General features: G+C 53.6%; 1 protein-coding gene across 2 annotated transcripts; it reads left to right on the forward strand.

The window, feature by feature from the left end:
• The first annotated feature begins 978 nt into the window (after positions 1-978).
• On the forward strand, positions 979-18,799 carry ELAC2 (elaC ribonuclease Z 2). Of its 2 annotated transcripts, XM_080629081.1 has the most exons (24): positions 979-1,261; positions 1,330-1,380; positions 1,455-1,525; positions 2,994-3,058; positions 3,668-3,725; positions 4,202-4,270; positions 4,786-4,941; positions 5,984-6,042; positions 6,655-6,713; positions 6,801-6,873; positions 7,818-7,930; positions 8,475-8,573; positions 8,782-8,920; positions 8,997-9,082; positions 10,557-10,666; positions 11,444-11,540; positions 12,247-12,385; positions 12,951-12,989; positions 13,155-13,264; positions 13,698-13,797; positions 13,871-13,991; positions 14,198-14,276; positions 15,252-15,396; positions 17,944-18,799. In XM_080629081.1, the coding sequence occupies exons 1-24, from the start codon at positions 1,005-1,007 to the stop codon at positions 18,184-18,186; spliced, it is 2,538 nt and encodes an 845-aa protein (XP_080485207.1). In that variant the 5' UTR covers positions 979-1,004; the 3' UTR covers positions 18,187-18,799. The 2 variants fall into 2 exon arrangements, with proteins under 2 accessions (XP_080485207.1, XP_080485208.1); XM_080629082.1 differs by lacking the exons at positions 979-1,261; positions 1,330-1,380; positions 2,994-3,058 and having other exon boundaries at positions 1,468-1,525.
• Positions 18,800-21,150: the final 2,351 nt, after the last annotated feature.

Below are 21,150 nucleotides of genomic sequence, written 5' to 3' on the forward strand. Positions count from 1 at the left end.
AGGGAAAACCACCATGTTAATTGGTGTGAAGAGATGGGAGTCAGAAGTAAGGGGAATTGGTGAGTTATAGATCTGAAGGAAGACTGAGAGCACAGATGTAAAACAGCCACAGCAAGATCAGGAGGTTTGGACAGGTCCCCACTCAAAGCGCTTGCTTGGATCACTGGAAAAGAAAGGGAAGAACATTGGCACTAAGAATAAAGGGGGACTGTTCGGAAAGCAAAGCCCTGAGGAAGATAAGGCTCGCCTTTGGAAGCAAGCGATATTGATGATTGGGATTGTTTATGTTGGGGTACTCTGCTTACAGCACAATGTAGTGCAGCAAACACAAAGCCTCAGTGGACTCAGAGCGGGTTTAGAGCTCGAGGATAAGCACTGCTGTGGCCTGAATGCTGCAGTGGTTGTAAACAGCAGCTGAGTGAGGAGCTTGTGAGCAACGGGTAAATGGTGGAGACTGGAGGATCACAGCCGGTTCTGAGGGACCTTGGGAGGTCTGAGCTCTGGCTCAGCCCTGAGGCCACAGGGTTTATCCAGCCTGGTCCTGACCACCAGCTCTGAGTGACAGGACAAGAGGAACCGGCCTCAAGCTGCACCAGGGCAGGTTTAGATGGAGCTGAGGAACAATTCCTGCCCCAAAGGGTGCTCAGGCATTGGAACAGGCTGCCCAGGGCAGGGCTGCAGGCACCGTCCCTGCAAGGGTTCACACCCCGTGGAGACGAGGCCTCAGTGCCATGGGTTAGTGGTGGCCTTGCGAACAGTTGGACTCGATGAACTTAAAGGTCTCCCCCTTGTCCTGACAGCGCGAGGAGCTGGGCTCACGCTCCTCCAGCACCGCGAAGGCACCGGGCCCCAAACTCCCTCTCCTCCGGCGCCGGCCTCTACCGGCGGCCACACGGGCCAGAGCCGGCGGATGGGCGGGGACCAGAGCCGGGTTTCTCGCTTCTCATTGGCTCTCCCTCGTCACATGGCGGGGGAACGAGGACGCCGCTGAAGCCGCTGCGTGGATGTGGGCGCTGTGGCGGGCGCTCGGCCCCGCGCGGTGCGGGGCGGGCAGGGCCATGGCGGACACCAGCGCCGCGGCTTCCTCAGCGGCGCGGCCTGCGCGGCGGCCCCGGGACGTGCCGCGCCACGTGTGGGCCCGCGAGCGGCGGCGGAGCGCGGGCACGGGCCTGGCCGGGCCTAACACCGTCTACGTGCAGGTGGTGGCGGCCGGGAGCCGCGATGCCGGTGCTGCCGTTTACGTGTTCTCCGAGTTCAACCGGTGAGTGCGGGACCGCCGGCGCCGGGAACCCCCGCCCGGGCCCGCTCTGACCTCCCCTTCTCCTTCAGATACCTCTTCAACTGCGGCGAGGGCACGCAGCGGGCCATGCAGGAGCACAAGTAAGTGCGGGCAGGCGGGGGCGGCCGGGGCAGCGGCGGGCCCTGCTCACCGCTCCCGCCCCGTGTCCCCTCAGGCTGAAGATCTCGCACCTGGACAGCATCTTCCTGAGCCGGGTGGCCTGGGCCAACGTCGGGGGGCTGCCAGGTGAGCGGGGCGGGCTGGAGCCGGCCGTGGCGCTGGGAGCTGCCCGGTGTGGGGAGGGGAAGCGCTGTCACGGTGGGGTGTGCCTGCCGCGGTGCGGCCAACACGTGAAGGGAGAAGCGCAGCCCCGGCCTCACCGGCCCGAATCATAGAATCATGGCATGGTTTGGGTTGGACGGGACCTTAAAGCTCATCCAGTTCCAACCCCTGCCACGGGCCAGGGACACCTTCCTTGTAGGCCCCCTTCAGACACTGGAAGCTGCTCAGAGGTCTCCACACAGCTTCTCTTCTCCAGGCTGAACAGCCCCAACTTTCTGAGCCTGTCTCCATACAGGAGGTGCTCCAGTCCCTGATCATCCTTGTGGCCCTCCTCTGGACTTGTTCCAACAGTTCCATGTCCCTTTTATGTTGAGGACACCAGAACTGCACACAATGCTCCAAGTGAGGTCTCATGAGAGCAGAGCAGAGGGGCAGGATCACCTCCTTCGACCTGCTGGTCACGCTCCTCTTGATGCAGCCCAGGATACGGTTGGTTTCTGGGCTGCGAGTGCACACTGAAGCCGATTCGCGTTAAGTTTCTCATCAACCAGTCTGCCAGAGCAGAGGCTTTACCAGCCTGGCGCTGCCGACAGGGGCTGCTCCTGAGTTGCAGGCACCTCCTAGGACTTCTGGTTCCCTCCTGTCCTCAGTGCAGGGTAAAATTAGAACAGGTCACTTCTTGTCCCTCTGCTCTGCTCTGGTGAGCCCCCACCTGCAGTCCTGTGTCCAGCTCCTGAGTTCTCAGCACAGGAAGGACATGGATGTGTTGGAGAGGGTCCAGACAAGGGCCACAGAAAGGGTCAGATGGATGGAGCATCTCTCCTGTGAGGAAATGCTGGGAGAGCTGGACTGGTTCAGTTTGGAGAAGTCTCAGGGGAGACCTTATTGCAGCTTTTCAGTTCTTAACAGGGACCTGTAAGAAAGATGGCAGGGCCTGTTGTGGTAGGATGAAAAGAAGATTGGATGCGAGGAAGAAATTATTTACACTGAGGGTGGTAGAACACTGGCAGGGGTTGCCCAGAGAGGTGATGGATGCTCCATCACTGGAGACAGTCATGGCCAGGCTGGATGCAGTTCTGGACAACCTGGTCTAGTGGAAGGTGTCCCTGCCCATTGCAGGATGAGCTTTAAGGTCCTTCCACCCCAAAGCAGTCTGGGATTCATTAAAACTGGAAATCTCTCCAGAAGGAGCACACTGACAATCTGTGCAGGTACCTTGCTCCGAATTGTGACTGTCAGGATTTGTACATTTTTTCCTTATCTGCTGATAAGTGACTTGTTGAAACTGCCACAAAGCTGAGGTGAAACTGAATTTGGATCCCAGTTCAATTCCTGCCTTCCTGGAGAGACCCACCGTTCCTTGCGGGATCTTTCTTCGCTCTCTACCAGAGCTTACAGGGCTGTGATAAAGCTGTTTCTCCCTTTCCTTTAGGTATGATTCTCACATTAAAGGCTTTGGGGCTTCAAAGATGTGTTTTCCTAGGGCCACCAAAGCTGGTAAGTGGGGAAGCTTGCAGAAGGGAGCTCTTCTAGTGTTAAAGCTGACCTTGGAATTTGGGAGAGCTGGTATGACAGGAGTGAGTCATCATACAGGTGGAAACTGCTGATCTGAGCTAGTGCCAGCCCAAAGGTTCTGCCAAAGGGCTGGCTTTGGAAAGCAAATCTCTTCAGTTACACACAGGACAGCATCAAACTGATGCTCCTTGAGCCTGTCTTGTCAGCTGAGGTTCTGGTAACTCATGTTTCCTCCAAGGGCAGCCTTTGTTCTCCCATCTGCTCTCTCTCCTTGTTCTTTTAATAGAAACTTGGTCTCTGATCTCCTGCTTAACGTGCTCCTTGCCAGCCTAATGCCATGACTAGGCTGGTCATTCCCAATCCTCAGCACTATTTCATTTCCTTGCAGTTTCTGCTGCCTGACTACATTGCTGTAAGGGATGGGGAGAGTGGTTCTTGGGGTTCTTTTCTCTTTCTAGAGGAGCAATGCCCATGGGAGGTGGGAACCTGCTAAATGCTTTCTGGCTGGCTCTGTGCTGCCCAGGTTTTGCCTGACATGGTGCAGAGCCTTTGACTTCACTGAAAGGAACTGATATGCTCTGTCTTTTCCAGCAAAGCTACTTGAAAGCTATTCGGCAGTTCCCTGGGCCCCTAAAAAGGATGGATTTAGGTATGTGGGGAGTGATGTTTAGTGAATATGAACTTGGAATGCTTTTGTTTCAGCTGTAGCTGAGGTTGCATCAAACAGTCACAACTTCAGAATAGAAGCCTCTGGTTTACATTCACTCAAAGAAGTTTTAAGCTTTTGTTTTGCTCTGATACACTCTTCAGATCCATCGCTGGAGTGTTTTCAGCTCTGTTTCTGGTAGGCCATGACCAGTCTGTTGGACTATTAGACAGCATTAAGTTTTAAACCACTGTAGAGGCAATTTTCTTGCACAGTCTGGCAGTGAACTACCTTCCCATGGGATCATGGACTGCTTCTTGTGGATGATAGGCTTTTAAGGCCTAATTGATCTTTACAGTTGGGCAGAGAAGGGAAGGGGGGGGACATTCATCAGGTTTGGTTTAAGAAAGAGACAAGAGTTTTTCCTGATTGAAATTTCCTTCTGAGCCTTTTCATGGCAGTGCCTGATCTCTTTCCAGCCGTGCAGCTGCACACAGAGCCTGAGTATAAGGATGAGACAATGACAGTGCACCAGATACCTCTTGCAGGTGAGCACATGAGGCTGTAGTCACACAGGAGAAGCACTTGTTCACTAACCATGCTCAAGGTGGTGAAAGGAGTGGCTTCTGGTTGCAAGCCTGAGTAAGAAGATGTCGATTAAGCTGCCTGTGTTTCTCAGGGGGAGAATCTCTTTCAAAGAGACAGGACCTGCTGAGTCAGGGCCTTGGATTGTTCCTTAGGTGTGGGTGTATAGAATGACTTTGAACTGTCGCTGCGTTCAGCTTTCTGTGGTCTCTTACTGCTGGGAGCTGTGATTCCCATAGTGCAGGCACAGACTTGACAGAGTTGAGCCATTCTGACAGACTGAAGGACTTGGATGGTGGATGGCTCCTGAAATAAGTGACTGGAGTATGCAAGCACAAGTCAGACTCAGGGGGAGGAGCTTTGTGTTCTGGTGCAGTTTATACATAGCTATCAAGAAAAGCATGAGTAGCATTCCCTCTTCCATGTCTGTCCCTTTGGATTGAGTGATTTTTCTCTGGTTTTATTGGATTTGGGACAGGAAATCCACAAGCTGCTGAAACTATGTTGCCTCAGAGTCCTGGAGCATCAGCCCAAGGTGGAAATAGCCCTAAAGGAAATGCAGGGCCTGAATCCCCAAGAGCTGCACAGCAAAGCTTGGAGAAGGGCAAGGAAAAAGAAAGCCCAAAGGAAACAGGTGAAAAAGAAATGGCATTCCCTTTTTAACTTTAATGAAGGTAAGCCCAGTTAAGGAGATGTATTTGTCCTCCAAGCTGCTTGCTCTCTGGAAGCAAGGTCCATAGAGAAGCTCAGCTGAAGGAGCAGGATGTGTTCTGGCACTTTGGAAGTTGACACAGAACTAATAAGGCATAGAAATTGGACACGATTCCTGCTTGGGGTGGGATTAGTCCCTGTCGTGGTTTAAGCCCAGCCATAAATCAGAGCCACGCAGCTGCTCTCTCACTCCCCCTATTCTTTGCCCCGGCTCCTGGAGGGATGGGGAGCAGAATCGAAAGAATGTAACTCCCACGGGTTGAGATAAGAACAGTCCAGTAACTAAGGTATAACACAAGTCACTGCTGCTACCACCAATAATAATAATGATAAGGGAAATAACAAGGGAAGAGAATACAACCACTCAACCACCCGCCGACCAATACCCAGCCCAACCGAGCAGTGAACTAGCCCTTCTGTGTAACTGCCCTCAGTTTATGTACTGGGCATGACATGCTGTGGTATGGAATACCTCTTTGGCTAGTTTGAGTCAGGTGTCCTGTCTCTGCTTCCTCTCTTTCCTGGCAGAGCATGAGACTCAGAAAGTCCTTGGTCAGAGTAAACATTACTAAGCAGCAACTAAAAGCATCGGTGTTATCAGCGCTGTGCCCAGGCTGAAAGTTAAAAACACAGCACTGCACCAGCTACTAAGAAGGAGAAAATATTACTGCTGCTGCTAAACCCAGGACAGTCCCTGTAGTAGCTTGTCCCTGGCTGGAGTGGGTGCTTCAGCCTGTGTCATGTAATTACAAGGGGATGTTTGGATTAGTTACTTGTCAGTCTGGGCTTTAGTTTGGTTTCTCCCAGATGAAGCCATGGGCTTTCTGCCTTTAGGCTCATTCAGCATTCTGCTGCTGAGCTGGAAGATGTTGCTCCTGTTGGTGCTTTAGCAAACATGGACCGACTTTGGCTTTAAGGAAAAATGATAGTAATGATTGTGAGTGGTCTTTTGCTCTCTTTTACAGGTGCTGAACAGAAGTGTGCAAGCAGGCACCCCGACCTGGTCATGGCTTTCCTTTGTAAGGTAAGCTTGGGCATAAAGTTAATGAAATCGGTGTAGAATAGAAGAGAGTATTTCAGTTGGAAGGGACCTTCAACAATGACCTTATCCACCCACCTGACCACTTCAGGGCTGTTTAAGCATGTTATTAAGGGCATTGTCCAAACCCTTCTTAAACACTGACAGGCTTGGAGCGTTAACCACCTCTCTGGGAACCCTGGGCCAGGGTTTTCCACCCTTTCTGTTAAGAAATGATTCCGAATGTCATTACAACATCTTGCTAAATGGATTTAACTGCAGATGACATTTTCCAGTAGGGCATTGAAGATATTTTGTGATGCTGATTTTCAGAGTGGCTGGAGCATGAGGAAGAATGTGTGAAAGCTGGAGGCATATTTGAAAAGTGTTTTTTATAGAGCAGCCAACTAAGAGTGTACAAGTTCCATTCTTGCTTCATGCTTACAGTGGAGAAGTCTGTCCTGCTCCCTTGGCTAAAGAAGGGAGCAAGAAGCAGCAGCAGCATCTTGGAAACAAAAAAGTCTTTTTCGGGGGAAAATGAGACCAGTGGAAGTCCATGGATCTTATTTCTTGTCCCTCTTATTTGGCTGGTAATTCTGCTTTGTTTCTTCCTTTCAGATTCACCCCAGGAAGGGAAAATTCCTGGCAGCTAAAGCACAGGAGATGGGTCTGCCAGTGTGAGTACAGGATCCCAGCTGGGTGATGGGGCAACCCCAGGCACGTTGATGCTGGCAAGCTGCATGTTTCCGTGCCCTTTGTTTCAGGGGAACTCCAGCCATTTTTCCCATAATCACAGCTCTCAAGAATGGGGAGAGCATCACTTTTGAAGGCAGAGAGGTAAGATGTAGCTGTGCTTTGTGCCTTGGCTTTGCCATCCTCCCTCCTTCACTGGGCTCCCAGGGGAATAATCTTTTTGTGCAGATTTTGCCTACCAGTAATTACTGGGACATAGGGTGGGTTTTTACACCCATTTTTGAGGGACCTTAAAGCTCCTCCAGCTCCAACCCCTGCCACGGGCAGGAACCCCTTCCACTGGAGCAGCTTGCTCCAAGCCCCCGTGTCCAGCCTGGCCTTGAACACTGCCAGGGATGGGGCAGCCACAGCTTCTCTGGGCACCCTGTGCCAGTGTCCCACCAGTGATGTCTGCCTGTTCTCTCTCACCCCTGCTTGGTGTGGGTTTTGCTGGTTTGGAGCTTTGAGTGGTTACTGGTGAGTGACTGCTCCCTGTTGTGCCTGAATGTGGCTCATGTGGGGAGCATGAGTGGGGCTTTGGCAGGGTGTGATGAGGGAGGTGTGCTCTGAAATGAATTCACTTGTGCCTATGGCTGTGTGGCTGCTGGTTGTCAGAGCTTCTTACCTCTCCTGCCCAAAGCTGATGCAGGTCTAGGAGTGCATGAGTAGAGTTAATCCATGCATGGGTTGGATGCTGGTGTAGCTGTCACTCCTTCCTTGCTCTGGCTGCTCCTTACACCAAAAGAAGTCCAGTGGCTCCTGTGTGCAGAGTCTTCATGTCTCAAACGCTGGTGTGAAGTGAGAGGCAGAGTCAGCTCTGGCCATGTCGCAGGTGATCTGTAAGCGAAGATCAAAGTTCATCCAGTCCAACCCTCTGCAATGAGCAGGGACATCTTCAACTAGATCAGGTTGCCCAGAACCACATTCAGCGTGGCCTGGAATGTCTCCAGGGGTGGGGCATCCCCTACCTCTCTGGAGTGCAGCACAGTGATGCAGGAAGGTGTGTGTATAGCCTGATGGTGGTGTGGTCTCTGTGTATCTGCCTGCAGCTCTTTCCTGAAGAACTGTGTGCCCCTGCTGACCCTGGCCCTGTGTTCATCGTGCTGGAATGTCCCCACGAGGGCTTTGTGGATGCTGTGTGTGAGAACGAGACCTTCCGAAGGTAGCGGGGTGGCGCCGGGGAGGACATCTGTGCCAAAGAGAAGCTCTTGTTCTGGTGGTTCTTGGGGCTGATGTCTGTGCTCTTTGGCACTATTAAGGAGGTAGAGACTCCAGGAAAAGTCTGGTGGTGTGTTGAGCCTTTTAGGAAAGGCAAGGCTGTGCGGGACCTTTGGGGTTCTGTCATGGTCACAAGCTGCTCTTCCCTTAGGAGCCTCCAAAGAAGGCCACTGGAAGGAAGCAATGCAGAGACTGCTGCTTCCCTGTGCAGTAGAAGCCTGGGCTGTGCAGAGCATCTCTGCAGGGCTTGTGCAGAAGCATGGCAGGCTTCAGAAAGGCTCTGCAGGTCTTGCTCTTGAAGGAGAGGAATGCCCTGGGGGCAGAGTGCAGGTGGCAGCAAAGGCAGGCTTAAGCCCTGCGGAGCCTTGAGCCTCCTGTGCTCTGCCTGCTTCAGGGGGCATCTCTGATAGCACTCACATGGGAGAGGGAAGGCCGAGGTGATGGAGGCTGAAGTTCAAGTGCTCTCTCTGTATTTGAACATGCCCCAGGTACCAGGAGGGACATCCTGAGCATCAGGTGGCCTTGGTTATTCACATGACCCCAGAGGCAGTGCTTCGAGACAGCCGCTACCAGCAGTGGCTGCAAAGGTGAGTGATCTTCTCATTTCTGGAGAGTCACTGATGGGCAGCAGCATGTTCTTAAGGTGCCAGTGTCTTCCCCAGAGCAGAAAGAACTGTTGGCTGGCAGTAGGGCTCTGCTGGCTCAGATGGGGTCTCAGCTAATGGCTCAGGTGCATGCATATGCCAACTCTAATGTGGGACTGAAGCCATTGTGCCCTTTGTTGTCCTCTTGCAGATTTGGACCCGGAACTCAGCACTTGGTGCTCAATGAGAACTCCTCCGCCGTGCACAACCCGCGCAGCTACAAGATCCAAACTCAGCTCAACCTCATCCACCCTGAGATCTTCCCTCTGCTCAGCACCTACCACAGCAAGGTAGACCAGGCCCTGCATGCTTGTTTTTCATGCCCCTGAGCAAAGCACATGTTTAATGTCACTCTTCTCACTGCAGGAAGAAGAGGCTGTGTGTAGTGTGCCCATTGTGCGAGGAGAGTGCCTCTTGAAATACCACTTCAGACCCCAACAGGAGTGGCAGAGGTCGGTGGGAATCTTTGGTTGCTCGTTTTGGGGTGTTCTGGGTGAGTCTGTGCTGAGGGTGGATGGGGGACTGGTGTCCTTTGCACATTCCTCCTGGTGGCCGTGCTGGGGTAGCTGCCAAGCTGTCAGTTGTGTGCCTGTCCCAGGAAGTCTCAGACAAGGTGTAGGACATGGTCTGGAGTGTTGTTTCTGTCCCTCCCTCTTGTAGCCTCATACACTGCTCTGTCCTTTGCTTTAACCTCATGTGCTGTGCACACAAGTGTGGTGTGGCAGAGAGAGACTCTTTGGGGAGCCTGATGAAAGTCCTGTTGGGCTTTCTGGGTCTTCAGAGGGTGTCAGAGCTGTGCTTGAACACTTGCAGACTTCCGTGGTGCTTGTTTTGTGGGCAAGTAGGTGAAGCTGCTCAGTGAGGAGCTTAAGGGCAGGGACCACGTGGGGATAGCAGCTGCCATGGCTCAAGCTTCTGGCTCTGTTGGGCAGAACAGGAGGACACAGATGCAGTCACCACATGGGAGGGAAGGGATGGGAACCAGAGGGATGCTTGGGAGGTGAGACAGTGCAAACCTCATGGAGTTCAACCAAGCCAAGTGCAAGGTCTTGCCCCTGGATTGAGGGAGTCCCAGGCACAGACACAGGTTGAGCAGAGAAGTGATTGAGAGCAGCCTGAGGAGGAGGGTTTGCAGATGTTGGGTGAGGACATACTGAACATGAGCTGGGTTCAGTGTGCACTTGAGCCCAGAACCCCCCAGTGTACTGGGCTGCACCCCCCAGAGCATGAGCAGCACCTGAGGGAGGGGATCCTGTCCATCTGCTGCGCTCTGGGGAGACCCCACTTGCAGCACTGTGTGCAGTGCTGGGGTCCTCAACATAAAAAGGACATGGAGCTGTTGGAACAAGTTCAGAGGAGGCCACGAGGATGAGCAGGGGCTGGAGCACCTCCCGTATGAAGCCAGGCTGAGAACACTGGAGCTGTTCAGCCTGGAGAAGAGAAGCTGCTTGGAGACCTCAGAGCAGCTTCCAGTGTCTGAAGGATGTTGGACATCCTTCAGACATGAAGGATGATGTCTACAAGGATGCTGGAGAGGGACCCTCATCAGGGACTGTAGCGATAGGACAAGGGATGATGGGTTCAAAGTGAAACAGGGGAGATGTAGGTTGGAAATAAGAGGAAGTTCTTCCCTGTGAGGGTGCTGAGGCGCTGGCCCAGGGTGCCCAGAGAAGCTGTGGCTGCCCCATCCCTGGCAGTGTTCAAGGCCAGGTTGGACACAGGGGCTTGGAGCAAGCTGCTCCAGTGGAAGGGGTCCCTGCCCGTGGCAGGGGTTGGATCTGGGTGAGCTTTAAGGTCCCTTCCAACACAGACCAGTCTGGGGTTCTGTGACTCTGTTGTGAGGCGGTTTTGGCACACTGTACTTGGACAAGTGCTGTCTTCTCAGTTCCAACCCTGCCCCATCCTGTTCCTGGTCTCTTCTTGCAGAGATGCTGTGACTGTCTGCGATCACGACGCGTTTGTTAGTGAAGCTTTGGACCTCCCTGACTTCCAGGCCCGAGTGAAGGAGTGCAAAGAGAGCCTGGCTGCTGTTCCAGGTGAGCATCAGCAACTTGTCTTGGATCACTGTAGTGGGAAGTAGGTGGTCTTGGTGACCCACTGCCTTAGAACCCAGACAAAGCTGTGAACATACAGTTTTCCTGCAGCCTGAGAGGTGCTTTTAAGTCCTCCTGGAGCTGTGCAGAGGCCAGGCTTAGTGCAAATGGAGTTGCCTTGCTTCAGTTGGGTTTAGGCCATCTTGTGCTTCTGGTTTTCCGAAGCTGCTGGGTTTGGGGATTGAGCACTGCTGGAGGCAGAGACGAAACACGCATGGGTTCTTGCTCCCAGCTGACCAGAGCCCTGCTCATGTTGGATGCTGTCATAACAGCCACAGTGTGAGTCTTCGTGTCCTTGCTCTAGATCCAGCTCCCTGTGGGGCACTCTCTTCTGAATCCCAGCTGTCCTGTCGGCAGTGATGCTCCCATGGTATGGCACAGCACCACTCACTGTCTGCATCCTGATTCTGGGCAGAGTCAGGGCACTGCAGAACGGGAGGAACCAGGTGCCTGTTGAGCTGCCAGCTCTGTCATTGAGCAGAGGCCTTGTCTGCCCACCTTTGGATATGCACTTGTGCGCTGTGATGTGTGCTCTTGGTGATGCTCATTCTGTCTTCCCTCGTACACATTACTGCTGTAGGAAAGCCAGAGGCTGAGGGAAGCAAAACTGAACACACTGGACATGACGACCATGGAGTTACCAGGCTGTTGAACTCAGTGGTGTCTGACTGGGCAGGTTGTGGATAAAATTGCCTGACAAATCCTTGTCTGTTTCTCCAGGCAATGTGGGTGCTTATCCTGAAATTGTGTTCTTGGGAACAGGATCTGCAATTCCAATGAAGATCCGAAATGTCAGTTCCACGCTGGTAAATACCAGGTAAATCCCAGTGCCACACATGCTGCCTGGGGAGGCTGAGTGTTTCAAAGGGTTATTTGGATGACACAGGGAGAGTGCTCCTCTTGTGGAGCCTGTAGGACTTCAGTGTCAGGCCCCTGTGTCTCTGTAGGGGAAGACTTGAGAGCCACCTGTAAAGCCAAGCATTCAATGTTTGTGAAGCGAAACATAAATGTCTTCATTTTACCATTTGCTCCAAGGGTGTGTTCAGCATCAACACCAGAGCACAATGAGCTGTGCGGGCAGAACAGTCTAAACCCTTGGCTGGAGTCGCATTTAGAGGTGTAGAGTACTGACAGCTCTCTGCCTTAGGATCATAGCATCGCAGAATGGTTTGGGTTGGAAAGGACCTTAAGATCAATTTCCAACCCCTGCCATGGGCAGAGATGCTTCACACTAGACCGTGTCACCTAAGGCTCTGTCCAACCTGGCCTTGAACACTGCCAGGGATGGGGCATTTAACACCCTGGGCCAGCGCCTCAGCACCCTCACAGGGAAGAGCTTCTGCCTTAGATCTAACCTGAACTTCTCCTGTTCCAGTTTGAACCCATCACCCCTTGTCCTGTCACTACAGTCCCTGATGAAGATTCCCTCTCCAGCATCCAACCCAACAGATCACCTCTCTGAGTGGGCCCTGGGCAGAGCTCATGCCGTGCCTGCTCAGTGTCGCTGTCACTTGTCTTGTCAGCTCTACCCACTCCCTGCTCTTGGACTGTGGAGAAGGAACCTTTGGACAGCTCTGTCGCCACTATGGAGAGCAAGTTGACCGAGTGCTGTGTAACATAGCAGCTGTGTTTGTGTCTCACATGCACACCGACCACCATTCGGTAGGTGGGGGGGTTGGAAGGAGAAGGGCTCCTGTCCAGGCCTGCTTTGCTCCTTGGGATTGGGGAGTAGCTGATGACTCCAGGCTGCCCTGCTGGCAGGGATGCCTGTATTCATCTCCTCTGCATTCCCAAGGCACTACTGAACCTCTCCGTTTCTCATCCCCTCTCCCTTCCAGTTAGGGATCGTTGCAGACTTGCTGGGACCATCTGGAGTTGCAATGGTTTAGCAGTGTCCAACCCAGCTTGCTTCAGTGCTCTGCAGTCAGTGCTTACAGGAGGATGAGTTGCTCTCTTGTAGGTTGGGCCTGAGCAGGGCTGGTCTGCTGCCTTGTGCCTGGAAAGCACAGCAGCACTGGGAAGGGCTGAGGGGCTGCTGGCCACCAGCCTGGGGTAGAAGCAGTGACACTTCCCACAGCTCAGCAAGTTGCAGTTACTGAAGAGGAGCTGTCATCTGTTCCTGCCTATAGACCTTCCAGCCACTGCAGCTGAGCTGTGGTAGTGCTGTTGTTACTTCCACCCCAGACATCTCTGACTGCAGCTTTGTGTCTTCTTCACTCCTTTGCAGGGGCTGCTGCACATCCTGATGGAGAGGCGGAAAGCTTTTGTAAGTAGTGCTGCTGTTTCACTGCCCCTCAGCTTGCCTTGGGGTGAGGGGAGGGACCTTTGGAGCAGTGGAAAAGACACCATCCTTTCCCTTGGTATTTCTTCCTGATTTGGTGTGTGTCTGGTATTGAGTTTGGTTTTTTCCCCCCTGCTTTTGCTTTTCCAGGCAGCCCTTGGTCAGACTTTCAGCCCTCTGTTTCTGGTAGCACCTGAACAGATCATGCCATGGCTACACGAGTACCACAACCACTGTGAAGAGATTCTTGGAGACATCAAGTGAGTGTTCTGTGTGATATGTGGAGAAATGGCCTTGCTGGTTCCTTACTCAAGGCAAACTGCTGTCATCCATTCCCCAACCCCTTTATTGAAGGTGACTGACTCCTATTGTGTAGAATTAGGATGTGCAAATGGGAGGGAGAAGGTTTGTTACTCAGTTGTGCTACTTCATAGAGGCTTAAACGCTGCTTCCCGTTAGGAGAGTTGGGAAAGTGAACAACGATTCCTGGAAGGAGAGTACTGCACAGTGGGGAGAAAGTGGTTGGATGAGTTTCTGGGCCACTGAGTAGTGCGAGCCAGGGGAACACCAGACTGCACAAAGGTGTCTTGTTTGTAAGGCTGTGAACTGAGAAGGAGAAATCATCTGCTTGGAGACAAGATGAGGTTTCCCTTTGTACCTGTCCTTAGTTCCTTCCTCTCCCCTCCATCACAGGATGATTCCATGCCAGTCTCTTGCGAAAGGCTGTGAGAACATCAAACCTAAAGCTAAAGAGTTTGTCAGTTCTCTGTTGGGGAGCTACGACTTGGCTGAGGTAAGCTCCTGAGCTGGCAGGGACAGTTGCTGCCAGGGGGGACCTGAGCTCTAACACTTGTGTCCTTGTTCAGTTTCAGACTTGTGAAGTCCGGCACTGTAAAAATGCTTTTGCATGTGCGATGATCCACAAATCTGGCTGGAAAGTAGTTTACTCTGGGGACACAATGCCCTGCATGGCCTTAGTACAAATGGGTAGGTGACAAACACCCTCTGCTTGAAGAAGGTCTTGGAGAAAGGTCTTGAACTGTTGGTATCCCCTAAACTAGTGGGCACCTCTAGACCCTCGGTGCTGTGCCTGCAACACACCAGAGGGCTAAGAGGGGGGAATGAGAGTTCATGCAGGCAGTTGAACCAGTCTGTATTCACCTGAAGACTGAATATATGCTTTTTTTACCCAGGTAAAAATGCTACCCTGCTGATCCATGAAGCAACGCTGGAAGATGGCATGGAGAAAGAAGCTATAGAGAAGACACACAGGTAGGGAGTGTTCTGCTGCCTCTCACTTACTAGGAAGACAAAGATGCTGATCTGGGTTTTGTCCTTGGAGCTGATGGTGGAGGGCCCAAGTCCTGTACATGGTTCTGGTGTGTGTAGAGCTCCTCAGTACTAAAATGATGTGTTGCTCATTGCACCAGCTTTGAAGCCTTCACAGCTCCTCTGAAAGTCCCCAGAGAGAAGTAGATGGTGATAGCTCTACAAATAGCCTAGCCCAAAGATGAGGCCCTCTGCTTGATTATATGTAGGACTAAACTCGGGAGGAGAAGATTATTAGGCAGAAGCTCTTCCCTGTGAGGGTGCTGAGGCGCTGGCACAGGGTGCCCAGAGAAGCTGTGGCTGCCCCATCCCTGGCACTGTTCAAGGCCAGGTTGGACACAGGGGCTTGGAGCAAGCTGCTCCAGTGGAAGGGGTCCCTGCCCGTGGGAAGGGGGTTAGAACTGGATGAGTTTTAAGGTCTCTTCCAACATAAAGTATGACTCTGTGAAGAGTCATCTTGTCCCTGCACCCAGCCACATAATTGGGGCCGAGTGCTGCAATGCCAAGTGCTCCCCCAGCAAAAGTGGGGAGACCTGAGAACAGCTTCTCGGAATTCCATGTGAGTTGCTGTGCAGGAGCTGGACTTGCTGGCACGCTTGGGACAAGTACTTGAATAAGCCCTTGTCCCCACTTTGTGGAGCTCTTCAGTGCAGAGATCCAAGTAATTGCAGCTGCTCTCGTGCACTTGGAGACATTTGGAGGTCAGACCTGCCACCAGCACAGGTTGCCAGAGGAAGAGGTGTCTGCCTGTGCCTGCAGAGAGCAGGGCCACCTCGTGCTCCACCAGTGTCAGTAGGACCTGGTAGTGTGTGTGAGGTGCCCTTGGATGCAGAGCAGCCAGCCCTGCCCCCTGGAGCAGCAGCACCAGCCAGGCTGTGTGTGATGGGGACGTGGTGCCCAGTTCCTGTTCCTTTGCAGCACAACCTCGCAGGCGATTCAGACTGGGATGAAGATGGGTGCAGAGTTCATCATGCTCAACCACTTCAGCCAGAGATATGCCAAGATCCCACTCTTCAGTGAAGACTTCAGTGAGAAAGTTGGAATTGCGTTTGATCATATGAGGGTAAGTTGGGAGCTTGGAGCCAGCCTGTGGGAAAGGTTTCAGTGTTACTTTGGGAATGGCTGCTCATGAGCTGAATTCTCCACTAGTATCAATACACCATCTCCTTCTGAAGAGTTTCCTCTGAAACAGCTTTTGCTGCTGGCAGTGGATGTCCTCAGTGTGGGGAAGGAGTGAGATGGGTGCTGAGGGCTCTTGAGAGCGCTGCTCAGGGATGGGATGGGCATCATATGCTCCTGGCCAGCTCCCCAAAGTTTATATGATGCTCTGTGGTGTGGAATACCCCTTTGGCTAGTTTGGATCAAGTGTCCTGTCTTTGCTCCCCTTCTTTGCTTCTTGTGCCCCTCCTCACTGCCAGAGCATGAGACTGAAAAGTGCTTGATCAGTTAAGTGCTACTGAGCAACAACTAAAACTAAAGCCAAAACTATCCCAGGGCGGTATCCACCCCTTATTCCACAGCATTTATGTCGTGCCCACATCCCACACTTCCCAGTACATCATCATCTTTCCTGCCTTGTGATCTGTGCTCTCAGATATCGTTCTCTTGGCAATGGACAATCCCTGTAAAGTCTGTGGAGTTCATTCGGTCCTTGATGTTGGGCTGCATCTGTCCTCATAGTCTCTCAGGGCAGGACAGCTGGTGTGTGGTGTTGGACTCTTGCATGCTGAAGCCAGTCCAGGTTCCACCCCTGTTGTGCTCATCCAGTCACATCCACAAGTTCATTCTTTGTTAATGTGGGGATGGAAAGGGAGTTGGGTTCGGATCCCCATGTCTGGAGGAGCAGAGTGGGGCACCACAAGGCACCCAGTGCAGTGATGGGCCATGAAAGTGCTAACAAATGGTGTTATCCCAGAAGCACAAATCATTAGGGTTGGAAGGACATCACCCAGTCCAACCCCCTGCCAAGGCAGGGCCTCCCAGAGCAGGGCACATAGGAACGTGTCCAGGCGGGTTTGGGATGTCTCCAGAGAGGGAGACTCCACAACGCCCCTGGGCAGCCTGTGCCAGGGCTCTGCCACCCTCAGTGGAAAGAAGTTCTTCCTCATGTTGAGGTGGAACTTGCTGTACTTTAGTTTATGGCCATTGCTCCTCGTCCTGTTGCAGGTAACATCATCTGATCTAATTCATTGTCTCTTCTCACCCCAAATCAAATCCCCTTGAGGTTCACACCAACTTCCCCATCCTCCAACTTCACCCACCAAGTGAAGTCCTCACTGTGAACCTAGTTTCAAATGATGGTATATTCTTCAAAGGGAACAGAGGCAAGGAGCCATTTCCTACATCTTGGCAGCCAGCCTTTTGTAATGACCTACTGTCTCTCTACCAACACCATGCAGGTGTTGGTAAATACAGTATTTTGTTGTTCACATCTGGAATTAGACTTTTTTGAGGTGTATTTTTCATTCTTTGCAAAACAATGAACCTCAGAGCAGCTTCCAGTGTCTGAAGGGGGCTGCAAGGATGCTGGAGAGGGGCTCTTCATCAGGGGCTGGAGCGATAGGACAAGGGGTGATGGGTTCAAACTGAAACAGGGGAAGTTCAGGTTAGATCTAAGGCAGAAGCTCTTCCCTGTGAGCGTGCTGAGATGCTGGAAGAGGATGCCCAAGGAAGTTGTGAATGCCCCATCCCTGGCAGTGTTCAAGGCCAGGTTGGACAGAGCCTTGGGTGACATGGTTTAGTGTGAGGTGTCCCTGCCCATGGCAGGGGGGTTGGAACTGGGTGATCTTAAGGTCCTCTCCAACCCAAACTATTCTATGATAATGGGCTCTTTGACATTTCACATCGCTCCATTTCCACTGTGGAAACTTTGGAATCACACAGGACTTCCCATGTGAAATTCAGTTTGCTGAGAACTGAATGTAGGGGGTCTTTAACCAGTGGAATGACTGACTTTTGTCCTATTCAAGTTCAGATAAAGCTACTTTATTACATCTGCAACTCTCCATATTTCAGCAGTTGCCTGATAAACTGAATCAGATTTGATTCCTATGCGCAGTGCTCAAATGCACCTTTGGGCTTCATATTAACAGAGTAGAAATCAGGATGTAAATGAGCCATTAACTGCTGTGAAGAACTGCTCTGAATTTGCCCAGAGCTGCACTGCCTTGTTGCTCTTTCTGCTGCCTTTGGCTCTTTGTTCTTCGTGTTGACTTTCACTGCCCCTTCATTTAGAAAGATGAAATTCTTTAGCACAAGTCCTTTGAAAAAGAGTAAATGATCTTGTCAGAGGTATGGTCAGGAGTTTGAAGCTTGAGCACCATCAGGAGAACTCAGTCTGACCATAACACTTGTGATGTCCTCCACTGACCCCTCGGGCTCTGCAGTGAGCATAGCTCTTGTGGGTTTCTAACCGTGGCCACCATATTCTCCCTTCTTGGTGCTGCTGATGCCTCTTGCAGAAGACCCTGAGGACTGAATGCAGCCATAGCAGTGGGAATAGCCACTGATGGAGCGAAACTTGGACAGCACCCACGTCTCTTAGGAATTGAATTGGAGGAAGGAAAACACAGCTCAGTTCTCATGCAGGTGCTCCTGTGCTTTGTTGCAGGTACGCTTCAGTGACTTCCAGACCATCCCGAAGCTGATCCCGCCTCTGAAGGCTTTGTTTGCAGATGACATAGTAGAAATGGAGGAGAGAAAGGAGAAACGGGAGCTGCGGCTCCTGAAGGAGACTGCTCTAATCCTGGAGAAGCTGAGTGCTGGGGAGAACAAGGAGGCACCGTGCCAGAAACGGAAACAAGTCAAGAACCATCAGGAACTGCCAAACAAGAAGCTTAAAAGTGTAAACTGAAAGAGGCAGGGGCTGGGGGTGCTCTGCAAGGAGAGGCCTTGCTCTGCAGGGCTCAGAGTGTGCAGCGCTGTGGGAGCCATGGAACAGGGCTGGCCTCAGTGTCTGACTTGCTTGGTCATGAGGGATCTCCATGGGCTGAATCTGCTGAGCACGCCCTGAGCACAGCCTTGTGGTGACAGTATCTGCCCCTGCAGCTCCTGCTCTGGGTCTCGCCAGTCCCTCTCTCATTTTTCTTTTAGCCAGAAGTTGTTCTCTCTCAACTGTTTTAATTTGGGTTTTATGCTACAGGCTATGAGTGATGCCAGGGCAGCAGCCAGCCCTGTGCAGCTCAGCTTGGAGAAGCCCTGGAGGGGCCCTGGGTCTGCTGGAGCGAGACAGGCAGCTCTCAGGGCTGTGAGGAATGTAACCAGGTATCAGCACCCAGAGGTGTTTGTATCAACATAGGAGGAAATGGCACAATAAAATGGGACCCAATTACTGTTTAGGTTAAAGTCAGGACGCGAATGCTGCTGTGTTCCCATTTTCTTGTGGGTTTCTCAGTTGATTTTTCCTCCTAAGATGTTTTTCAAACCCTTTCTTTAGAATCTGAATAAACCACCGGATATGTACAAGAGGCTGGGTTCTGTCTGGGTCACTGATGAGGACTTGGCAGTTCAGACCTCTGCATGGGCTGGGCTGCACCCCCAGAGCGTGAGCAGCAGCTCAGGGAGGGGATCCTGCCCCTCTGCTGCACTCTGGGGAAATACCCCTGCAGTCCTGATCCAGCTCTGGGGCAGCAGCACAAGAGGGACGTGGAGCTGTTGGAGCGAGGCCAGAGGAGGCCATGGAGATCCTGTGAGGGCTGGAGCAGCTCTGCTCTGGAGCCAGGCTGAGAGAGCTGGGCTGGGGCAGCCTGGAGAAGAGAAGGCTCCTGAAGGGGAGACCTGAGAGCAGCTCCAGTGCCTGAAGGGGCTGCAGGAAACGTGGAGAGGGGCTTGGGACAAGGGCCTGTAGGGACAGGCCAAGGGGAATGGCTTGAACCTGCCAGAGGGGAGACTGAGATGAGCTCTTAGGCAGAAGCTCTTCCCTGTGAGGGTGCTGAGGCGCTGGCACAGGGTGCCCCGAGAAGCTGTGGCTGCCCCATCGCTGGCAGTGTTCAAGGCCAGGTTGGACACAGGGGCTTGGAGCAAGCTGCTCCAGTGGAAGGGGTCCCTGCCTGTGGCAGGGGTTGGAGCTGGATGAGCTGTAAGGTCCCTTCAACCCAAACCAGTCTGGGGTTCTGTAACTTAGGGAAAGCAAACACCAGAATTGCTTGGTGACTGACCTGACCTGTTTGTGCATTACAGTGCTCGTGTAAGGACCACAACCTGCTGGAGCCTCACGCCTGCACTGGCTGTTTCCTGCCAGTGATGTCCTGCCGGGCTCAGTTAGCCTGTGGCCATCCACAGCTCCGTGTGTCAGCTCAAACTGATAACGTCTGAGGGGGCTTTTGAACGCCTCCAGAGCCGTTTCCTCGAGCAGATTCCCACCCTGGGTGCAGGGGCTGGGAGCTGGCACAGGGAGCCGATAGGGGGAAAGCCTCGGCTCCAGCTGAGTGTGATGGAGGTTGCCTGGGGGTCAGTGTTACCTCTTCCTCACCAGTGTTGTGTCTGGGAGCAGGGGCGGGAGCTTCATGCTGCTTCAGTTGAGTTGGTTTCCAGAGGTGGCTCAGTAAACAATACCAGCACACATTAAACATTTAAGGCTTCATTTTAAGGGGATGGAAACATGAGACACCAACTGGCAGCCAAGCACCTTCTGTTGATCAGCTGTGCTTTAATAGTGTGCTTGTCTAGAGCAGAAACACAGATCAACACAGCTGGGTCCCGAACCCACAGTCTGCAGGGCCTGGGGGAAGATCAAGTGAGCTCTTGTTAGTGCACAGGTGTGAATTGGATCACTTCTTGTCACAGAACTCCAGGCTGGTTTGGGTTGAAGCGACCTTAAAGCTCATCCAGCCCCAACCCCTGCCACGGGCAGGGATCCCTTCCACTGGAGCAGCTTGCTCCAAGCCCCTGTGTCCAACCTGGCCTTGAACACTGCCAGGGATGGGGCAGCCACAGCTTCTCTGGGCACCCTGTGCCAGCGCCTCAGCACCCTCACAGGGAAGAGCTTCTGCCTAAGAGCTCATCTCAGTCTCCCCCGTGCTCATGGCCGCAGAGCCGCCTCTCGCTTTCCCATGGCGCTGCCGAGGAGCCGCGGCTGCAGCGGCGGTGCCCGGTGCGGTCCCGGCGCTGCTCTGGGTGGTGGGAAGGGCCCGGCTGTGCCCCTGCGCTCCCCGCGGGCTGGCTCCGGGGGCGCCCGTCCCGCCGAGACGGGGCGAACGAAGCGCCCGAGCGGGCGGGGCCGGAGCTGGGCCCCGCCTTGGTGTGCCCCGGGCAACAGCGGCTCCGCCCGCAAACACGGCGGGTCCCGGCGGGATGGAGGCGGCGGAGGAGAGGACCGCGACCCCGGAGCCGGCCCCGGACGCGGCCCCCGACCCCGCGCTGTCGCGGCTGGAGCGGTGCGTGGCGCTGGCGCTGGGCCCGGGCCCGGGGCTGGGGTCTGCGGGCCCGGCGCTGCGGTCGTTCCTGAGCGGGGCGGCGGGCCCGGCGCTGCTGGCCTGGCGCGGGCCCGGGGGGCAGCTGGAGCTGAGCTCCCCCCCGCCGCCCTCCGCCCGCCACAAGGCGCTTTTCTTCCTGCGCCCGCCCGGTCCCGGGGCGCTGCTGTGCGGGGACCTGCCCGCAGAGCCCCTGCGGCACTTCGCCGCCCTCGTGGAGGAGGTAAGGCCCGGGCAGCCTCCAGCGCTGGGAACCGGCTCCCGGGGCTCCTCCTGCTGCGGCTGGAGCCGCTCTGACCCCGCTGCAAGAGACATTGAGGGGCTGGAGCGGGGCCAGAGAAGGGAATGGAGCTGGTGCAGGGCCTGGAGCACAGTGTGATGGGAACGGCTGAGGGACCTGGGGGGTT

The sequence above is a fragment of the Psittacula echo genome (genome assembly GCF_963264785.1).
Source record: "Psittacula echo genome assembly, chromosome: 14".
NCBI lineage: Eukaryota > Metazoa > Chordata > Aves > Psittaciformes > Psittacidae > Psittacula > Psittacula echo.

Excerpts from the sequence above, each read along its gene's own strand:
- ELAC2 (XM_080629081.1), top strand. The coding sequence starts at position 1,005 with ATGTGGGCGCTGTGGCGGGCGCTCGGCCCCGCGCGGTGCGGGGCGGGC. Across the intron at positions 6,874-7,817 it reads TCACTTTTGAAGGCAGAGAG|CTCTTTCCTGAAGAACTGTG; the intron begins GTAAGATGTAGC and ends ATCTGCCTGCAG. Across the intron at positions 14,277-15,251 it reads GCTATAGAGAAGACACACAG|CACAACCTCGCAGGCGATTC; the intron begins GTAGGGAGTGTT and ends GTTCCTTTGCAG.